This window comes from Ovis aries, chromosome 3 (genome assembly GCF_016772045.2).
Source record: "Ovis aries strain OAR_USU_Benz2616 breed Rambouillet chromosome 3, ARS-UI_Ramb_v3.0, whole genome shotgun sequence".
In the NCBI taxonomy this organism is placed as follows: domain Eukaryota; kingdom Metazoa; phylum Chordata; class Mammalia; order Artiodactyla; family Bovidae; genus Ovis; species Ovis aries.
Window position 1 is genome coordinate 183,050,151 of NC_056056.1, and position 23,350 is coordinate 183,073,500.

The window sequence follows — 23,350 nt, forward strand, 5'->3', positions numbered from 1 at the left end:
GGAACCAGGGATTGAACGTGCACCACCTGCAGTGGAAGCACAGAGTGTTAACCACTGGGCTGCCAGGGAAGTCCTAGGGACATTCTTAATAGGCAGTATCTTAAACTCCAGAGATAGAATTATTGTGAGGGCTGCTCCATGACGCAAAAAAACCAACAGTAAAGTCTCAGGTAATGTACACAGCATCATAGATGTGTTATAATAATTGTATAGTCTTGCCTGTAGCATAAAAATAATAACAATATTTATAAAGAAAATATGTAGTTTATTTATATTTTTGAGTTCAGATTATAGTTGCTACTGATTTCAACATGGCACATCTGCCTGAACTAGAAACCTGAGTATCTTCAATGATTTCCCAACCAAATGATAAAGCAATAGGTGTCAGAGAAGACCAAGATTTGCAGAGGGTTTGATACAAATATAGTTGGCTTTGTTCAGGTTTGATACTGCTGCACCAGGAGGATAAGCTCAGTGGTCTTTTTTCCACCAAAAGTGACACCTGAGCGAGCACATGTTCATTTGGAATGAAGAATTATTCACACAATTATTCAGAGCTTTTTCTGAGTTTATTTACCCACTAAGAACACTCTTCACAAATCAGAAGATAGTTAATGACTTTCCAGAGTTACCAAATGTATTGTATAAACTTTGAAATTAACACAAGACTTATGGCATTAAAAAAAAATAGACTTTGTAGTGAAAGAACTTGAGCTCCAGGTGGGTCTCAATATTTTTTAACACTGAATGTCAAGAAGCACAGTAGGAATATTATAAGAAAAATCAGGGCTTAGTAAAATAACATGTGGATTTCGGGACCCTGGATTTATTTTACTTGGTTAGATAACAATATTTTTAAAAATACAATGGAGTAGGCAGTTAATAACCTGAAAAAACAAATTTCTGTGAGAATACATTATTTTGGGGTAATAATTCTTATAGAAGCCAGATCAAGACATTAAGTCAAGTCAAGTCAAGTCACTCAGTCGTGTCCAAGTCTTTGCGACCCCATGGACTGTAGCCCACTAAGTTCCTCCTTCCATGGGATTCTCCAGGAAAGAATACTGGAGTGGGTTGCCATTTCCTTCTCCAGGGGATCTTCCCGACCCAGGGATCGAACCTTGGTCTCCCGCATTGCAGGCAGACGCTTTAACCTCTGAGCCACCAGAAAAGCCCAAGATCGAGATATTAAATGTCCCTTTAAAATTTTTTTGATTTCCTTTTCAAAGAGGGAGGCGTTATGCATGAAACCCATTCTCCTGTCCCTACCTCCCCATAGAGGCCAGAGGTATGCAAACTCTTCTGTGCTCAGACCAAGAAGTCAGTTCCCTTCAGTTCTCCCATACCCTTGTGGTCTCTAGGCACTTAGCCTCCTCATTGCCACGTCCAGGAGTCGATCAAAAAGTATGAGCTTGAGCCTTTTCTCTCCTGACACAAAAAGGAAGCTGGACAGATTTCAGGGCCTAGGATTTATTTTTACATTTATATTAGCTATATGCAAGTAATTTACTGAATCTGCAAATAAAGCATAACATAGTTATGCTTTGTGAATTTTATACCATTTGTATCATATAAAATATAGAATTATTTTTATTTTGATACTGAATTGTGACAGCAAAAAGGAAATTGCATCACTATACTGAACATCTCAAGATTTTGAAACCACTGAATCAATACTTTCTTTTTTTGAATCAATACTTTTTGAACAATCATTTCAAGTCTAAAAATAAAATACAGTGGTGCTTCATAACAAAACTGGTGGGGGGAGGTAGTAACTAACATTTGTCTAAATAATTAGTTGGGTAGTATGAAAAATTTGGTGATATATATTATAACATCTTAGAAATCATAATTTAATTCACAGTATATTAAATCTAGGCTTCCCTGGTGGCTCAGTGGTAAGGAATCTGCCTGCTAATGCAGAGACATGGATTCAGTCCCTCAGATGGGAAGATTCCCTGGAGAAGGAAATGGCAACCCACTCCAGTATTCTTGCCTGGGAAATTCCAGACAGAGGAGTCTGACAGGCTACAGTCCATGGGGTTGCAAAAGAGTTGGACACAACTTAGCAACTAAACAAGAACAACATATTAAGTCTAAGTAATTAGCTGATATGATGAATATTAATCTTCATTATGAAGATATCTTTTCATACAAATACTTGCTAATGATAAACAGTTTTATGTACACAAAAATAAATGTCAATCGTGATAATGTAATATTTAGCTATTTCAGGAAGTGGGTTTTTCCCCCTTATTGGAGGTTTTGTTTTCCTTGGTCTAATTCTTTTGGGTACAGAAGGCTCTAGAAAAAATCTATTATATTAACTTAAAAACATTTGTATAGGGAATTCCCTGGAGGGCGAGTGATTAAGACTCTGTGTTTCCACTAATGGGGGCCCGGGTTCGACCCTGGGCTGGGGAACTAAGGTTTTGCAAGCCACGTGGCATGGCCAAAAAAATAAAATAAAAACACCTTCATGTAAAAGAATTGCTTGATCCAGGGTGTCCAGTAGAGGGCTTTGGAAAACAGCACAAAAGGTTTTATTTTAGATTTGTTAGAGTGGAATCTCATGTATTTACTCTACACTTTGCCTTTTTAGATGACACACTAAATAACACTCATTATGCAGGAAGATGAACAAATACATTTTAAAGTCTTATCCCCATAAAGGAAAGTGAAGTTGCTCAGTTGTGTCCGACTCTTTATGACCCCACGGACTGCAGCATACAAGGCTCCTCCGTCCATGGGATTTTCCAGGCAAGGGTACTAGAGCGGGTTGCCATTTCCTTCTCCAGAGGATCTTCCTGACCCAGGCATCGAACCCGGGTCTTCCACATCGCAGGCAGACGCTTTACCATTTGAGCCCCCAGGGAAGCCATGTACCACACCTTATCCCCATGTACCACACCTAAACTTGCAAGAGAAAACTGTTACCTTGTTGCAAACATTGCTCTCAGGGATGAGAAAGTTGCTGCATCTTCTTTCAAAGCCTTCAGTTCATTTCTAAGTTTTGTCATAGTTTCAGTCACCATTGCTTTTTCATTTTCATATTTGTTCTTGAGATTAGCTAATGCCACCTCAGCTGTCTAAAGCAGAAAAATGATAGGGCTTACAATTTTCATATCAGGAAAATCTATCATATACATTTCTTCATGCTGGGTCTATTTCTTTCATAAATAAAAAGTAAAATTGTCTAGGTTGAATTTAATATAAACATATGAATTTCATATAAACATACTTTGCATATAGGGCAATTTTTTATGTCAAAACATAAATATCAATCTATAATATGGATAAATTGCCCTAGAAGCCAGCTGTGAACCAGAGTCATTATCAGTGACTAAGGGAAAGATATATAATAAGTTTAGTAAATATTTAATGCAGGTTGTTGAGAATATGGGATTTTCAGATATGAATGAATCAAAATGAAACTTTATATAAGAAGGGTTTTATCAAGAAGTTAGGGAAGAAGCACATCTTCCAAATGAAATACAACAGAACTCAAATATTCTTGTGTCATCCGTGCGCAGTGGATCTGAAACATAATAGAATAAAAGGCACAAGTCATTGCGATTTATGAGTATGACAAACTATAAACCTGTATTATATTTTTAAGGAAAAGAATTAACAAAGAATCAATTCTTTCCTATGTCTTAGTATATAACTTCTTTACTAAATTACAGTCAAATTCTTTTTCACAATCTTCATAGAAGCAGATACATACATACATACATATATATATATATATGTATATATATATATATATATATGCATGCTCAGTTTCTGCATCATGTCCAGCTCTTTGTGATCTCATGGGCTGTAGCCCTCCAGGCTCCTCTGTCCATGGAATTCTCTAGGCAAGAGTGGGTTGCCATTTCCTACTCCAGCTATATATATATATATGTAAAATTGGATGTGCTACCCAAGCAAGCACCACAATATTGAATGAATTAAAATATTTGTTTGAATTTGGGCATGTTTAAAGTTATTGGAATTAAGAGGGTTTCTAAGTGAGAACTAGCCTGACACAGAGTATGAAAAACAAACAAACAAACAAAAAATGCTGGCCAAATCAATGTATGAAATCAATGTACATTTAGGGACTGCCTGTTTGAAGCATAGCCTCCATGGTATTCATACTGAAGCCAAACTAGAAACACACCATTTTTACAAACTACTAACTACAGTTTTTCAGAGTATGTAAAATATTCAATGCTAATGAAAAAAGCCCATCACTAATGAAAAAACCCACTAGTAACAGGATTTCCCAGAAAGACTACCATGGTTTCTTAGCATTTCTTTTCGTGCTTCAAGTGGATAGCTTCAACTTTCTTATACAAAGTGCCAATCCACCCATAGAGATAGATTCTTTTTTAAATTAAAACAATGTTAGGATAGCAATGTAGTTGGTTAATGTTTTTATTCTAAAGTCATAACTTAATAGCTTTAAAAATTTTTATTGTTAACATAATAATTTTGATAGAATTTAACTTTAGATTAAAAGAAGTTACTCATAAAATACTTCAGTATGTTCTGTAGTGCTGTAACTCAGTGGAATCTTTAGAAACATTATACATTCAGAAAGTTATCCATAATGCAGAAATCAACCTGGGGAAAATGGGAGCTGTTTAAATTTTTTAAAAATTTACACACAAAATCATTAAGAACAGAGAGTGAAGTTGTGAAAATGTAGATGTAACGAGTTTGTAAGCATGTGGAAGTACACGGTCAGTTATCTAAGAAGAGAAGAGAAGAAAGTGACGGTAGAGCAAGATCTGAAATAGAAGTACAAAGTCATTTATTATTTGTGAAAAATGCCCCCAAAGGACTCAGGATCGTTTGTAGATTTTTGTTCACAAGACTGCACAAAGCTTTTTTGGAATTGAGGAAGTCTAAGACCCATTAGCAGACTTGCTGACATCTGCATTTACCACATTCTCCTGAAGTTTATTTTTTAAACAAAAAAATCTTGTTTCTAGCCACAGAGATCTAGATCTAGGATTCATTAGTTACTTTCTTTGCAATGTTCCCATAAATTGGATTATAGTATATCCAATATCAAACTGTAATTATCTGTTCAACTCTGACATCCCCATAAGTCTGTGAATCCTTTCCTGGAAGGCAGGGACCATGTACTGGCCTTCTTTGAATCTTTGGCATTCATCATAGCATAGTAGTATACAGAGGGTCCTTTCTAAACATTTATTTATTTCATCAGAAGACACTGTGCTTACAAAAAACCCTAAGATATATGAAAAGAGTTATAAAGAATGCAGAACACTTAATAAAAACAGGATCCTCTTTTTTTCCTCTATGACAGAATTCTTAGCTTAGCCTTAACGATAAACATTCCACAATGTCTAAATATAGTGGATGTTCTCTGTAGATACCTCAGCCATTCATGGCACACAGCATCACAGCAATAGCCCTAACATCATTAAAATGTAAACTAAAGGCATGGCTAGAAATGTGTTTACATTTAATTTACTGAGGCCATATGGGATGTGACAGTAATGTAATGCAAATAGTACCACAAACCACTGTGAAAATTAAAATTCACCCAGAAATGCTTTGTACTGCTCTTAATTCCTACAGCACTGTTTACACCACTCTAAGGTGCTTGATGATTGGTCCTGTCTTGTAAACAGTTACAGGCATATACTGAAATTCTACTAGATTACTAATCACTTATTTTTGCATCCCTACTTACTAACTGCCATGAAATATGCAATTAGTGAATGCTTATTGACAAATTCTCTTGGTTGATCAATCATGCTTACTTATACATCTATGTCAGTTAAACATTTCAATACTTGTATTATAGACCTCCAAATTATACCAACAGGTTTATGGTAACTAAAGACAAAGAGGGTAGAAAGCTTCATTGTAGATACCCATTTAAATGCAAACAGAAAAGGACATCTGAATCTGAAATTAACTTTCACTTTCCAACACTGCTGCTGCTACTGCTGCTAAGTCGCTTCAATCGTGTCCGACTCTGTGCGACCCCATAGACAGCAGCTCATCAGGCTCCACTGTCCCTGGGATTCTCCAGGCAGGAACACTGGAGTGGGTTGCCATTTCCTTCTCCATTCCAACACTAGTATTGCTTACATTTGCAAGAAGGTATTTGATGCTCTGTTGCTTTTCTTTATTGATATTCTTTATTCACCACTCTTTTCAAAGGTGTTTGTCAAGTCTCACTTTCCAGAGAAACTAGACGGAGGTTAAAAATATCTTCCCACCTGTATTTCACAGCACTGTCACTCAGGTAAAGTTTGAGGGAAAAACACAAATACAGACATCAAAGAGAGCTAGGAGTTGGTAGAATCATGTGGTAGCATTCCTGCTTATGCCCTAAGGACAAGATCTATGATTAGGAAATTTTTTCTACTTTTTAAGCTGTGACTCAGGTGAATTAACATTCCAAGTGGAACTAAATTTCAGATAAGTGGTCACTGACAGAGTTAGTGCATAATTTATTTTCTCTCTCTGCCTCTCTCTCTGCTCCAACTGCCTACCAGAGAGCCTTGCCAGCCTATTCTGCATCCCTCCATCTCCCTTCTCTACTCAATGATTGCTGGGCTCCAGGTAAGTACCGCCGGGACTGCCTTTCTACATATGTACCTGGATTTTCTCTGTTCCTGCTTTAAATTCCTCACTTCTACCTTAGTAAGGCAGCGCTACTCTCCTGTCTCATCCATTCATGCACTTCAGGGAAACTATTATGTTCCGATCTGGCTCTGATCACAGTTCATTTTATTTCTCTGCTGACCGGGAATCTGAACTCTCATCCTGATGGTAGTAATAGTAGTGTTAGTCACTTAGTCGTGTCCGACTCTTTGTGACCCCATGGACTGTAGCCCTCCAGGCTCTTCTGTCCATGAAATTCTCTAGGTAAGAACACAGGAGTGTGTTGCCATTTCCTTCTCCTATCCTCATGGTAGTGGATACTAAAAGCATTCAGGCATAAACTAAAGTGTTGGCTAGCATAGCTCATCAGTAGAATGAGATCACCTGTTTGTTGGCTTTCAGCACCGCTCTCAGTGTGGCGATCTGCTCCCGTTTGGTGCTCAGTAGGGACTTGAGCTTGAGGATCTCTTCCATTAGGGCTTCCTTGTCTTTATCGATCATGGGGGCCAGCTCCCGTGCTGCAGCTCTTTGACGAGACAGTTGCAAGGACCGGTCCACAGCTTTCTGCAGATGTTTGATTTGGTCCCGGATTATGGCATTAAGGTTGTAGATATTCATTGGCTCTTTGCGAATGTCACTTGTATCTAATACTGGAGATGATGGTGGGGCAGTAATAACAGGAGAGACGGTGGGGGTCTTAGTTGGACTTGGTTCTTTGCTGGCCTCTGTGTTTTCTTTTGAAACTGGTTCAGGTGAGGTCCTTGTTTCTACCGGGGATGACACACCCCGCCTGACCAACCGTGGAGACAAAAGTCCCCTGGGATCATCCGGGCCTTTCAGGCTGCCACTACGGGTGACTCTACTTTGCCTGTAGTAGTCCAACATGACTCTGTTAGGGGTTTCATTATTACACAGACATACATGATGGTAAAGCTGAGCAAGCTCCTCACTAAATGTCACCAATTCATCCTGGGCTGTATTAAGGGTACTGTGATTTTCATTGGCGATGCTGGTCATCTTTTGCAACTCATTCTCCATGTGGGCCATCTTCTCTCCACTCTCCTTGGTGGTCTTCTCAAGGCTTGTAACCTGCTCATCATACATTTGGATCTTACTCTCATACTTGGCCTTCTCTTCGGTATAGTTTTCTATAGATTTATTATATTTCTCCTTTAAGGCCTTAATTTCAGCTTTCAAATCGATCACCTCAGTTACTGCCACCCTGTATTTGCATTCAAGGATCTCTAAGCCATTGATGTCCACCTCATAGTCATGGGCCTCCTCCCCCGAGTCCTGGCCCTTTTCCCCATCTAGCTCCTTGAGCTCCTTGCTGCTCTGCAGGCCCCTCATGGCATTAACATGCTCCGTGAGCCGGTGCACCCGTTCGTGCTGCTCCGTCAGTGCCCCCTTGGTGTGTTCCAGCTGTGTCTGTGACTCCTGGAGATTGGCCAGAAGAATGGCCTTTTCCCGTTCTACCTGCAATGGTAAAAGAAAGTCTTTGAGTGACTTCAAGGCAATGCCAGTGATGAACTTGACCTATTCACATTTGGACATATACGCATTTTAAAAATGCAGAAGAGACAATATTCCCATTACTACAAATTGAATTGGAGTGTGTTTTCTTATTTCAGTTCTGGTAGGTCAATCAATCAAAAGGTACATCATTCCAAAAGAATTATGCTCTGTATATTTACCTATCCAAATTCTTATGCCTTATACACAAGTAAATCTGGGTAAGCTTCAGTTTGATAATCTATAAAATGAGCATAACAACCCTTGTCTCCTAGGGACGTTTGGGTGATTCAGTAAGACAGTGAACTTAAAAGATCAAGGTATTATAATGCTGGGCTTCCCTGATGACTCAGTGGTAAAGAATCCACCTGCCATTGCAGGAGATACGGGTTCTATTCCTGGGTCAGGAAGATCCCCTGGAAAAGGAAATGGCAACCCATCCCAGTATTCTTGTTTGGGAAATCCCATGGACAGAGGAGTCTGGTGGGCTACAGTCCATGGCGTCACAAAGAATTGGACACCACTTGGTGACTAAAAAACCACAACAATAATTATAACGTTAGATCTTATTAACATTTGGGTAACTGTGGTCCAGTTCCCATACCTAAATGGTTCTACATGACAAACACATTTATTTTACAAATTTGTATTTGTATATGCAAAAATAACTCATCTCAGAGTTAGGATATATTTGAATACAAATCCTCTTAGCTGGGTTTCATTAGATACAACAGACTGTATTTGTATATAGCTGAAGATGAACTGATTTAGTCAGACTACTAAGCAATAATTTCAAGTGAAAATCCATATGGTATTTGATGAAAAGTCAAGACATTTGAATTTTTGATGATAAAAGAGACGGAAAATCTCAATTGTTGGTATTGTACACAATCTCAGTGAAACGGATTGTTTCAGGAGCTTAGCACCTCCAGAAAACATCAGATAGAACACTGTCTCTGTCATATATATATGCTCCACATACAGTACTAATTTCCACACTTAATATATTTCTGGTGGAATCTTTTGAATAGGGAATGATATCCAAATTTTATACACACATACACACATATGTATATGTGTGTGTGTATATTTTTTCTGGACAATAAGGTTGCTCTGCCCTCTTCCAAAAAAAAGATAATTAAATTGTGGATAATTTTGTATAACTCTGGCATTACATTTTCACTCAGCTATTGAGGCTTGAAGTACTACTGAGGCTTGAAGTACTAAATTGTATTTGAATTTCAGAGCAGAGTTTAAACTATTTAAAATACATGGTGCTTTGAATTATTAAATGCAAAGCACTTTAAAGTTTAAAATTACTATTCATTTTAATTGTATATTTTAATCTCCATTTGTGAAGAACTTATTCAAGAGAGACTTGCTGAGTTAATTATAGTCTTCTATAATTATATATATAAATAATATATAATCTGCAGTGACTAAGAACATTTGCTTTATTTCTCTTCCTAAAATCTCTATCTTCTATCTGAAACTGAAGATTTTATTTTGTGTAGTAGGGCTGGTTGTTTTGCCAGAAAACCTGAATGAGTAATTGTTTGGCCACATGGCATGCAGGACCTTAGTTCCCTGACTAGGGGTTGAACCTGTGTACCCTGAAGTGGAAGCACAGAGCCCTAACCACTGGACCACCAGGGAAGTCCCATCCCATAGAAATTATTTTTAATTTCACTGAGTGTTTACTTTTAAATAAACACATTAACATGTATCGAGTACTGATAAATTCTTTTGTGAAGGAACAAAAGAAAAGACAGCGGAATTTGCTCATTAATATTAGGACTTTCACAGGAAGAGAAATAAAAAGCTGTTCTATGAGTTATTAACTTCCATAAAGTCTTTATCCTGGTTATCTGACTCTCAATTTGACACCTGAATGACTGGTGTGATTTTTGTAATGGGATACATAGTAGGGCTTCCCAGGTGTGGTAAAGAACCTGCCTGTCAATGCAAAAGACAGAAGAGACTTGGGTTCAATCCCTGGATTGGGACAATCCCCTGGAGGAGGTCATAGCAACCCATTCCAGTATTCTTGCCCGGAGAATCCCATTCCTGAGGAGCCTGGCAGGCTACGGTCCATAGGGTCACAAAGAGTTGGACATGACTGAAGCGACTTAGCACACAAATAGTATGAGTATGCAAAACAGAATTCAGAAATAAATAATTTATTCTTCTCTGCTTGAAGTGAAGCAACCCTGGCAAATCTGCGCCCTGAGAAACAAGAGCATGAGAGCTATGAAAACAGATCAGCCCAGAACCAAGAAACTGAGGAGAGGGAATCTAGTAGTTGGGAAAGAAGGGAATATATTTTGGACAGTGTGGTGAGACGGAATCTCTTCCTCTCTCTTTCTGTCTTTCTCTCTCTCACACACACTCACACACATGTATATGCAAGTTAGTAAGCTGGACAAAGACTCAAAAAAAAAAAAAAGGGTTGGGGGAGGGGAGGGACTTTTTCAAGTCATTTTAAGAGCCAGTATTACTCTGATACCAAAACCAGACAGAGAAAAGAAAACCCCAGGCCAGTGTCTCTTATGAATACAGACAAAAATCTTGAACAAAATACTTGCAAACTGAATCCAGCAACATATAAAAAAGGGCTAGAAAACATGACCAAGTTGGGTTCTTTTTGGTGTAATGAATTGACTGTGGTGATGACTGTACAACTGTGTGATTTACTAAAAAACACTGAATTATACTCTTTAAATGGGTGGATTGTGTGAATAATCACCATAAAGCAGTTCTTAAAAAAAAAACTGTATAGACTCATCCCTTGTTGTTCAATCATGGATGATTTTATTATGTTTATTGGTGGATGGTTTAAAAAAAAGTAAGACTTCTGAGAAATATGTTTGCCTAAAGCTTATTAAAGGTAATCTTTAACTGTAAAGTTTATAATAGTTTGACAACTTAAGCTGTCAACTTTGTCCTAGGAAACTGTATTTGTCACATTATGTTTTAAAAACCAGGAACTGACCAATCTTATCTTAATTAATTTCATCTCATAAATATTCTGTGAGTCTTTGTTAAACACAGATAATTGATTGGTTTGACTCTCTTTCTGTGTAGCAACTCTACTTCCAAGGCTTTTGACTTTGAGCAAATGACATAATATATTTGTGCCTCAGTATCCCTGTCTGTAAAATGGGATAACACCATATACCTCTTAGCTGTTATAAACACCCACCAATAAAGCAAACATACATAAATTGCTTTGAACTCTTTGGAGACATACATAAAATTTCCATTACTATAGGGAAAGTTAAAATTACCTTTAACAACCTGTATCTGAACACAATATGAATTGTGATTTCTTCCACATCCAGAAGGAAACAACAAAACTTATTAATTTCAATTTTACAGAAATATTACTGTTTTCTCACATGACACGTGAAATTACATAGCTAGAATGATATTGAAGAAAACAATCCAGAGTTTCTCCTGTTTAGTCTGACTCTGTGTGATATGAAGTTGAGTTCAGTTCAGTTCAGTTGCTCAGTCGTGTCCTACTCTTTGCGACCCCATGGACTGCAGCACGCCAGGCTGCATGAACAGAAGTTCACAGTGAACAGAGGTTATTTATCAAAGGTACAAATTTTAGCACAAGCATACAGACTCCTTTAATAGATTATATTACTTAGTGTTCCCAGGCAGGATCTACTTATTTTCATTCTAATAAAATGAATTAAGCTACTTGTCACTGGGAATTATTATTATACTCTATTTGAAATAATTGAGTTTTGTCAGTGATCCAATTTCGGGAGTCACTATTTACATTGTAGTCAGTATAGGTTTTTGTATTTATTATTACCATTTCCCAGCAGATGGCAGTATGATACCTTGGAAAAAAACAAAAAAGGCCCACTTCCTCAAGATATAATACTGCCATCTCCATCTGCTGGGAAATGGTAATTATAAATATAAAGGGGATCTCCCCTACCTGCCCCCAACCCTCGCCATTTCCAAGCAAGGTATCATAGAGACTAGTGATGGGGGCTAATTTATTACCTTCCCCTTTGTAAATGCACCTCAGAGAAGTAAAGCAATTCACCCAACATTCCTGATACCCACAGCTGAAACACAGGGGTTTTTTTTTTCTTTTCAGAAAGAAGTTAAGTAAGTACTGTTAGATGGGAAAACAATTTATATGCACAGATGGAATCTTATAAGTTAAGAAAAAGATGATAGGCTTTGACTCAGGCCTGCTGTTTTCAAAGGGTTTCTTTAACCCTAAGAAAGAAAATCTTAAAAGCTGCATATTCCTTGGTAGAGGGTGTTACATCCCTGTCTCTGCCCTTCTACAAATGAAATTAAATTTGTTTTTCACTTGTGAATCTGTTTTCACTTTAATTAGTAGACCAGCCAAAGAACCTAGAAGGGAAGAGGGGAAATCTTTTCCGTCCCTACACTTTCTATAGTCAGAATATTTAATTTCAAAACACATCTGGCCCCAAGTGTTTCAGATGGCCATAGTGAAAGTGCATTTATTGCTTCCTCTGAATGTCCAAAACAATGATACTGACACAGTATGTGTTACAAGGGGCTGAGAGATGGAATACTTCCTGTCATATCAAGAAACAAAAGATGTCACAGCCATCAGCGATTGTACCCACAACTCAGATGAACTGGTGAGCCCTGAGGGAACTCAGGAAGGAAAGAATACCTGCTATCTAGCAGCCATCAGACTGCAGCCACTTCCAACAGTGAACCCTGAGAAAAGTCAGGATGTGAAAGCAGAGGATACCGGCCCCAGACAGCTGAGGTGCATATCAAAGGAATGATTTCAGTGAGCCCAGCCTCTTGCATCTTCCTTACATGGAAAAGTGCTAAATTCCTTGAGATATCTGGTTTTCCTTTAATCAATAATAATCTTTTGACATTCAGACCATTTGCCCTTTATTGCAAAACTTCTGTATAACTTGGCTCATTCCCTTGCCTCTTCAGAGCAATTCTTTCAGGGTTACCTTTAATGATGCTTCCCAGGCTTGAAGTCCTAAAAATTGTCGCTGTATAAAACATAACTCTCAACTTCTGAGAGGCTCAGTTGGTAAAGAATCCGCCTGTAATGAAGGAGACCTGGGTTTGATTCCTGGATTGGGAAGATCCCTGGAGAAGGGAAAGGCTGCCCACTCCAGTATTCTGGCCTAGAGAATTCCATGGACTGTATAGTCCCGAGGGTCACAAAGAGTCAGGCATGACTGAGCGAATTTTACTTCCTTCACTAAGTGTTATTAGAATTGCCATTTTATTTTCAAGGCTTATTCACATCAGTGCCAACTGCAATAACTTCTAGGTAACGCCTACTGTAATGTTTATATAATTTACAGGAATTAAACAAAGAAACACACAGCTAAGGAAAAGTTCAGATTATAAAGAAATTATGCACAAGAGTATACGTTCTGCTATACTTGTATTCAACAGTTCGAATGAGATAAGTTCTTACAAAAAATGCTGATTACAAGAAAAACAGGTGTTCACTTTACTTACAACAAAATTAGAAGTTAGTGTTCCTAGGGTGAGACTGGAAGCTTCAAATTCATTCCTGTGTTAAGCCTGGCTTTTTAACTAAATTAGAAGCATACTTTGGGAATAAAAGACCCTATGCATGTCCTTCTACAGCTTAACAAATTGTCACATCAATTAAGCACCCATGAAAGATTCAAAGGTACAAAGTTTTCTCATATCCTAAAGAATAGTTTACCCAGCCAAGTTTTTCTCACTCTAACTTTTTGCTGAATGAATATCTCTTTTCAGACTGTCTCATACTCTGAGTTTTAGCTGTCACCTTTCTGTATTCCTACCAGCGACGACATTACTCCCATGTGAGATTACAATCCTTGAGCTAATCACCCGTAGTAACAGTTAATAATAATAATAGTTAAATAAATGGAGTGGTTAACAAATTAAAGACACTGTGGAGTTGAAATAGTGATAATAGTTCATAATTATTGAGCACTTATCATGTGTTTGGCCTTGTTCTAAGCACTCTATGTACATTAATTCATAAATTCATGACACTTTGAGGAAAGTAAAATGTGTCCCAATTTTATGGGAGAAAAAGCTGTCCTTCTAAGAATGACTCTCAACTAGAGTCTGACCCTTGGTACATCTGAAAAGTGTGGGACTTTTTGGTCAGTACATCTATGAGGAGAGGTAACTACATTTAATGGTTGGGAGCAGAGATGCTAAACCTCCTGTAAATCATCAGCCAGGCTCAGACAATGAGGAACTACCCCATCACAAAAGCTTCAAGGTGGTTCCCACTGAGAACCACTCTCTTACTGAGAACTTGTTCTCCAGCATTCTTTTATTAAACTACTCTTCTCTTTTGGATTTTGTATTTCCCAGCTCAGATGATATTTAGTATTACATAAAACTGAGAACAACTCTGAGCCTTCAACCAAATAGGTGATCTGGTTGAAAACTTTCAAGCTCTTTTACATGTAAAACCCCTACTTCCTTATATATTTTACACACTATCACCAAAATAAAAAGAAGCAAAAGCTTCCATTCAGTAACCTTTCATCCTAAAGCAACAAACATGATAGTTTCAGAAAAAATTTTACATTAATTCTATTCAGTTTGAGGGCATACATTCTTATAAATACATGTCACATAAAGTTTTTTTTACAAGGAAATATGTTTTTTAATTCACTTGCATATATTAGTGTAAACTAATAGAAAAGTATTAACTACATGGAACTGGACTTTGCAGCCAATTAAATCTTTAAGAAATTAATTTTCTTCCAGTGTCTATATTTTCTTACCTTGATTGAAACTGAACACTGAGAAAACAAATTCTCACTAATTATCTTTCAGCAGCTAAAAGCACTGGGCAGGTAAAGTTAAAAGTAAAAGGCTATGTTAACTCTTGATATAGTATTAAAAATGAGTCTATCATATTAATTTCATTGGTTCTCTAGTCTCATTTCTTTCTGCTAACTACATTTTCAGTCATCATTTCTATAGATGCAGAAAATTATAAGCCCTGTTTGCTATAAAAATAAGTGATCGCCAGAGTCTTAAGGCCTCTAAAAACCAGCTTTATGCAAAGAACCTTGGCAGGATAACAGACTGAAGAATAAGTCTTAAACTCATCACCTGATCATCAAAAAAGCAAGAGAGTTCCAGAAAACATCTATTTCTGCTTTATTGACTATGCCAAAGCCTTTGACTGTGTGGATCACAATAAACTGGAAAATTCTGAAAGAGATGGGAATACCAGACAACCTAACCTGCCTCTTGAGAAATCTGTATGCAGGTCAGGAAGCAACAGTTAGAACTGGACATGGAACAACAGACTGGTTCCAAAAAGGAAAAGGAGTATGTCAAGGCTGTACATTGTCACCCTGCTTATTTAACTTCTATGTAGAATACATCATGAGAAACGCCGGGCTGGATGAGGAACGAGCTGGAATCAAGATTGCTGGGAGAAATATCAATAACCTCATTTATGCAGATGACACCACCCTTATGGCAGAAAATGAAGAAGAACTAAAAAGCCTCTTGATGAAAGTGAAAGAGGAGAGTGAAAAAGTTGGCTTTAAAGTCAACATTCAGAAAACAATCATGGCATCTGGTCCCATCACTTCATGGGAAATAGATGGGGAAACAAGAAAACAGTGTCAGACTTTATTTTTGGGGGCTCCAAAATCACTGCAGATGGTGATTGCAGCCATGAAATTAAAAGATGCTTACTCCTTGGAAGAAAAGTTATGACCAACCTAGATAGCATATTCAAAAGCAGAGACATTACTTTGCCAACAAAGGTCTGTCTAGTCAAGGCTATGGTTTTTCCTATGGTCATGTATGGATGTGAGAGTTGGACTATAAACAATGCTGAGCACTATGAATTGATGCTTTTGAACTGTGGTGTTGGAGAAGACTCTTGAGAGTCTCTTTGACTGCAAGGAGATCCAACCAGTCAATCCTAAAGGAAATCAATCCTGAATATTCACTGGAAAGACTGATGCTTAAGTTAACACTCCAATACTTTGGCCACCTGATGTGAAGAGCTGGCTCATTTGAAAAGACCCTGATGCTGGGAAAGATTGAAGGCGGGAAGAGAAGGGGATGACAGAGGATGAGATGGTGGGATGGCATCACGGACTCAATGGGCATTAGTTTGAGTAAACTCTGGAAGTTGGTGATGGACAGGGACACCTGGCATGCTGTGGTCCATGGGGTAGCAAACAGTCGGACATGACTGAGTGACTGAACTGAACCGAACTGAATCACCTGACAAGCTGGTTGAACTGGATTCCTGGCTCAGTAGATCTGTGAAGAACCCAACAATTGTCTCCTAAAAAGCCCCCACATGATGGTGGCTGTGGTGATGCTGTTCCTCAGACAACATTTCCATTATCACAGGATTAAGGTATGGTCGTGAGGCAAGACTCTACACTAGCAACAGAAAGCCATTTCACAGAGACATAAGCTTAAAGACTGGGACTCTCCCCAAGATGTTTGATTTGAAGATGCTAAAAATTTAAGGCTTAGCTCAAGTATGAGTAAGAATGCCTTGCTTTCAGATTTATACCTCTTCTGTATTTTTAATCATACAATATCCTAGCTAGTTTATATATAGAAAATCCTTCTTGTCTTTTAGAGCTTAAAATACTGTTGTGAAGTATAACCATTAATCTTGAATATATACATAGAGTTGCTTGTGACAGGAAACTTCATTTTGTATCATTTTTCCCATATAAAGTTTTTGAATTTTGTTTGTGAGAAATGCGTCAAGATGCCATCTTTCTCCCTTCATACTCAATTGCCATCTAATTTATCTAAGAGATAAATTTCATAAAACAATGTAAATGAGAGATTCCTTTAACACCACTTTTGTATCTTGCTAAAATATTGTGCTTTCAAAGTGGCTAGTTAAAGAATATTAAAAAAAAAATTGGGAAGTAAAATATGACAATAAGAAATCCCACAGCATGCTACACATAACTTCCAGAAAAGTCACTAAACAAGCCCTAAACAAAATTCTTACCTGCATAAGTTGCTGCTTCAATTTCTGTATTTCTGAAATGTTCAGCTCACTGAACAAGTCAGAAACAGGGTGGAGAGACTCTCCTTTCCTTAAAGTGGGAGTCCGATAGTCTCCATTCAGTTTCACAAGGGGCCCATGGATATGTCCATTCATTTTGTCATCATTGTTGGGTTCACTCCCATCCTCAGCAAACTTGAGCCCATCAACTGAGATGCTGATATGGTTATCATTGAGGGTGATGTACTGGGAGAGCTCCTTCCGCAGGCTGTTCTTTTGCTCCCTTTCATTTTTTAAGGTCTCAAGGGCTTCTTCCAGTTGGTGCTCAGCGATCTCTTTCAACCGGATGGCATCTTCCAGTTGGCTGTTCAGCAGCACTGTCTCCTCCTCAAATCGCTTAATCTCATGCTTTAAGCCTTCATATTCAACCTGAATCAGATAGGATAAAGAAGATTCATAAAACTAAAATTTGGGTCTTACAAAACTGCCATTAAACACGCTAGTGGACCTAACATTTAAAAAATTAAAAGTCTACAAAATAAATCTAAAAAGCAGTGATATATATACATTTAAGGTAACACAGAATGATTTCTCTAGAAACTCATATATATAAATTCAGTTCCTAGCAGAAATGAAAAAGGTACCTCTCTTAGAATTTCTTTTATAGGTTCCAATGATCAAAAGGAGACACTATTTGCTTAATAAATCAATAACATGTTTTGTAACAGTATATCAGAATACTCACAATCCAAGAAAAGACTTTTATCATCACTATTACTTTGTTTTAAATTATTAATAATGAGGAAATTTTTATACTCAGGGCTAAGTTAAAAGATCACAGTATGAATATAATCTCAATAAAATATGTATGAGTGTAAGATGAGAAAGCAAAGAAATACTTCACATGCTTAAGGAAAGAATCTGGAATAACAGTGTCAATTACTCCAAAACAAAAGTGGAAGTGGATCAAGATAGCAGAGCAGGAGGACATGGACCTCACCTCCTCCCCAAACACATCAAAAATACATGTGCATGTGCAACAATTCTCACAGGAAACCGACTGGAGACTGGCAGAAGATCTCTCACACAAGCAAAGCTGCAAGAAAGAGCCCCCGGTAACCAGGTGACTGTGCACCAGCCCTGGCAGCTCTGCTTCAGGATGCCAGCTGGACAGACTTGGCGTCAGGCTTCAGACTGAGCTCAAGCCTGCTGTACACATCTTGTTTTAGGATCAAACTTGAAGGGTCACGCTCCCTGGGGTGTGGTTTCCTCATTGTGATACAGGAAAATAAGGGGATTAGTCAAACCAAGGCTGGATGTCTGAAATCTGTGCTCCATATGTCTGCTAATATTCCAGTGTCAATGGAGCCGACGAATACTATTGTCAATGGAGCAGATGAATTTACTCTGCTACTTTTAAGGCACTGCCAGGTTATGGCAGTGGGAGAGAGTAAAGAATCGAGAACAATATAAATCTACCACACACTTTTATAATCATATAATGAGACTTTAAAAAAAAAAAACTTTTTATTGTGGGTAATGTAAAAATACTCAAGTAGTGAGAGTTCAATAACTCCCAGGAAACCTACCACTCAGTTTCAACAGTCATCAACTCCCGGCTATTCCTTTCATTTATATTTCCATCCAGTCTCCTAGTTGGATTTATTAACTCCAAGATATCACATACTTTAGGATCTATCTCTAAAAGATGACTTTTTAAAAAAAGCATAGCCATAATTCCTTAATTTCTTAAGAACAGGATATAATCTTAGTTATCAAAAACAATGTCAACAATTAGTTTGTATTGATATAGGAAATAAATAAAACTCAGTGAAAAAGGAGAATATATTATTACAACTGTGCAATACAAGAGAGCAATTGGAAATTAAAGAATATGTTAACAGTTGATCTTTAATGGTGGGAATAAAGGTGATTTTTAAGAAAAAAATACCTATATATTGTTATCAATATAATATTCTTTTGAATTACAACTAAATAAGAGCCTGTTCAAACACCTCCTTGGCTGTGAAAGTCCACAAATGAAAGAGATATCCCACTCTGAACACAACTGCCTTCTTTGGGCCCTTTTCCATGGCTCTTGCCACAGGCCATCCTTTAATAAGTGTTTTTATCTCCACAACAACTAAGAGGAAATATTTTTTATGCACCTAGGTGTCCCTCAGAGTGCTTTAATATCCCTTCTTGTGTCTCAATAAAATTCTGCTCTTGATAAATATTTGCTGAATAAACTATTGTGAATGAAAAAATGAAATAGAAAACAATATGACAATGTCAATTATGATTTTAGATAGTAATATGAACTGTGTTTACCTTTAAATATATTTTAATATTTATATGACTTTAAACCTTTGTTTTGTAAAGGATTTTAAAAACTAAAGGACAAGGCTTCTCTGGTGGTCTAGTGGTTGAGAATCTGCTTGCCAATGCAGGGGTCACAGGTTTGATCCCTGGTCTGTGAAGATTCCTGCAGGTCCCAGAGCATCTAAGCTCATGTGTCACAACTACTGAGCCCATGTGCTGCCATTACTGAAGCCCACATGCCCAGGGCCAGTGCTCTGCAGCAAGAGAAACCATGGCAACGAGAAGCCCGTGAACTGCAATGCAGCAAAGAATAGTTCCCCTTCGTCAGAAGCAGAGAAAACCTGCGCACAACGATGACCCAGCACAAACAAAATAAATACATAAATCTTAAAACAAACAAATAAACAAACGAAAAAACCACTAAAGGATAGAGATCACAAATAATGATCATTTTCATATATTTGTATTCCTTCCCACACCTCTACCCCTTTTTCACATAATCTTAATTCAGTGACTTGTCTTGCAAACTTTAGATAAGAGTCTTGATACGGATTTAATTAGGGTGTAGGTTTGGCTGATGTAAGAGAGATCTAAGTAAGAGTGACTTATTTGAGAAAGAAATTTGTTTCTCTTGCATGTAATTGTATGGAGGTAAATAGTCAAGATTCAACATTCAAAAAACTAAGATCATGGCATTTGGTTCTATGACTTCATGGCAAATAAAAGGGAAAAAAAATGGAAATAGTGACAGATTTTATTTTTCTGAGCTCCAAAATCACTGAGGACAGTGACCAAAGCCATGAAATTAAAAAGATGCTGCTCTTTGGAAGAAAAGCTATGACAAACCTGGACAGTGTATTGAAAAACAGAGACATTATTTTGCCGACAAAGGTCCAACAAAGGTATAGTCAAAGCTATGGTTTCTCCAGTAGGCATGTACGGATGTGAGAGCTGGATTATAAAGAAGGCTGAGCACAGAAGAACTGATGTTTTTGAAATGTGGTGCTGGAGAAGACTCTTGAGAGTCCCTTGGACTGCAAAGAGATCAAACCAGTCAATCTTAAAGGAAATCAACCTTGAATATTCATTGGAAGGACTAATGCTGAAACTCCAATACTTTGGCCACCTGATGTGAAGAGCCGATTCACTGGAAAAGACTCTGATGCTGGGAAAGATTGAGGCCAAGAGGAGAAAGGGGCAAGAGAAAATAAGATGGTTGGATGGCATCATCAACTCAATGAATATGAGTTTGAGGAAACTCTGGGAGATAGGGACAGACAGGGAATCCTGGTGCACTACAGTCCATAGGGTTGCAAAGAGTCAGACACAACTTAGTGAGTGAACAGCATCAAACAGTCAAGAGTCAATATAAAATCTCTGTTTAATGAGGTCATCCAAGAATCAGACTCCTCCCATCTTAGCACTGCCTCCTACACTAGTCTACATGATCTAAGGTTGCTTGACTTCTTGATCATGTTCCAAGCAGTGGGACAAAATAAGGGTACACCCTTCTGTCTCTCTAAAGACCTATCTCAAAGTTGGCCATATCATTTCTCTTCACATCCCATTGGCTAGTACCAGTTGCAAAGAAGGTGAAGAATGTAGTCTTCACTCTCAGTAGCCTTGCGCCCAGTTAAAAATTGGGTAATATATTGGAAAAAGGAAACAATGGATATTGATGGATAGTCAGCACTCACCACCACTCACTCAGACAGTGGTGGTGACCTGTGAAATTCACAGGTCCATGATAGAATCACTTAAAAGAGTCAAATCATAAAATTTTCTTAGTATAACAGTCTGTTTCCTTGTATCATGGTTTCTTCCAGGCCTTACATACTGTAGAGTCATTTTCCTCCTGACCTTTACCTTTTCTATCCTTGGACAAACTGGGACACTGGCTTGCCAGTCTTTCCCAGTATTTCAAGCAATCTTCTGACTGGCCTCAGATTATGTCATAGCTTACATTTGCAGATATTAATTTAGTTGGCAATGCAGAAATTTTATCCTGTAATCCTTGATAGACTGATGTCTTAGACCAGGCATTTTCAAATACTACTGTGTCCTCTGGACTAAATCCAGCTCACAGCCTATTTTTGTAAACAAAGTTTTATTGGAATATAGTCACATTATTTTGTTTTTATATTGTCTATGGCTGGTATTTTCATACCAGAACAGCAGAGTAGGGTAGTTGCAAGAAAGACTATCTGGCTTGTAAAACCTAACATATTTGCTACCTAACCCTTTATAGAAAAATTTTGCTGACTCCTGGTCTATAGGAGGAAGGAAGGAAGACATTAATTAATGAAGTAAGACATTAATTTAGTTTGTATTGTAGATTTTTTTATTTTGTAACTTTAATTAATTGATAGCAGACTTCCTTACTTGATCTCTTTGATCTCTTGATCTCTTCCAGACTTGATCTCTTTCTATCTGGTCAGCTTCACTCATACTCACTCAAATGTGGTTTGTGCTTCTATTTACCCAGCTGTTTCATGTTTCTCTGCCTAGGCAAAGACAGTATTCTGGAAAACTCTTATTCATTCTTCAAGACCCAAATCAAGACTGATACTATCTGAAGTCTTTGTTGACCCACTCAGGCAAACAAATCACTCTATTCTTCTACCATTATAGCAAGGCTGCATCATAGGATTAGAATCACAGCAAAGTGGAAGCACCAGAAATAGAATGGGAGGGCACTTAAAAATCGGTAATTGACATTTTGAAGACAGCATCAAAGTAGTCACCATTATAAAAATCAATACTTCGTTGCATTTCCTTACAACAGCTTCATAGTTTAGTAATTCTATTTTTAACTACGCGAGGGTTGGAGACAGCATTTAACACTGTAATCTTTTCAGAGTTTAGGAACTCTAAAATCTTTTGTTTTCTTTTGGGGTTTTATTTGGCAATTGTGAAGATCTTCATTTCAACCTGTATTGCTAAACCTAACAGATAGCTTTACTCTTCAATTACATGGGACCCTAGGCTCTTTGAGCCAGTAACAATGTTTTTGTCCTCAAAAAGTACATGGCTTCTGTATGACAAACCCACAGCAAACATTCTCAGTGGTGAAAAACTGAAAGCATTTCCTCTAAGATCAGGAATAAGACAAGAGTGCTCACTCTTGCAACTATTACACAACATAGTTTTGGAAGTCCTAGCCATGGCAATTCAGAGAAGAAAAAGAAATTAAAGGACTCCAGATTGGAAAGAAGAAGTAAAACTCTCACTGTTCAGTTGCTCAGTTGTGTCTGACTCTTTGCGACCCCATGGACTACAGCACACCAGGCCTCTCTGTCCATCACCAACTCCTGGAATTTACTCAAACTCATGTCCATTTAGTCAGTGATGCCATCCAATCATCTCATCCTCTGTCATCCCCTTCTCCTCCTGCCTTCAATCTTTCCCAGCATCAAGGTCTTTTCCAGTAGTCAGTTCTTCACATCAGGTGGCCAAAGTATTGGAGTCTCAGCTTCAGCATTAGTCTTTTCAATGAATATTCAGTACTGATTTTCTTTAGGATGGACTGGTTGGATCTCCTTGCACTCCAAGGGACTCTCAAGAGTGCTCTGCAGTACCACAGTTTAAAAGCATCAATTTGTCAGTGCTCAGCTTTCTTTATAGTCCAACTCTCACATCCATACATGACTACTGGAAAACCATAGCTTTGACTAGATGGACCTTTGCTGGCAGAGTAATGTCTCTGCTTTTTAACATGCTGTCTAAGTTGGTAATAACCTTTCTTCCAAGGAGCAAGCATCTTTTAATTTCATGGCTGCAGTTACCATCTGCAGTGATTTTGGAGCCCCCAAAATAAAGTCTGTCTCTGTTTCCATTGTTTCCTCTTCTATTTGCCATGAAGTGATGTGACCA

The 23,350-nt window shown here is 37.8% G+C and overlaps 1 protein-coding gene across 4 annotated transcripts in view; it reads right to left on the reverse strand.

Moving 5' to 3' along the window:
• The window catches only part of BICD1 (BICD cargo adaptor 1), a 250,371-nt gene that overhangs the window by 38,770 nt on the left and 188,251 nt on the right, over window positions 1-23,350 (reverse strand). For 3 of the 4 annotated variants that reach the window (XM_012175056.4, XM_042247282.2, XM_060413213.1), the window contains exons 4-6: window positions 17,159-17,584; window positions 7,021-8,112; window positions 2,938-3,089 (exon numbers count right to left, since the gene is read on the reverse strand). In XM_012175056.4, the coding sequence (XP_012030446.1) occupies window positions 2,938-3,089; window positions 7,021-8,112; window positions 17,159-17,584 (1,670 nt within the window). Of the gene's footprint in view, window positions 1-553; window positions 3,539-7,020; window positions 8,113-17,158; window positions 17,585-23,350 lie in introns of those variants that run through there. The other variant, XM_060413214.1, reaches the window with a different exon arrangement.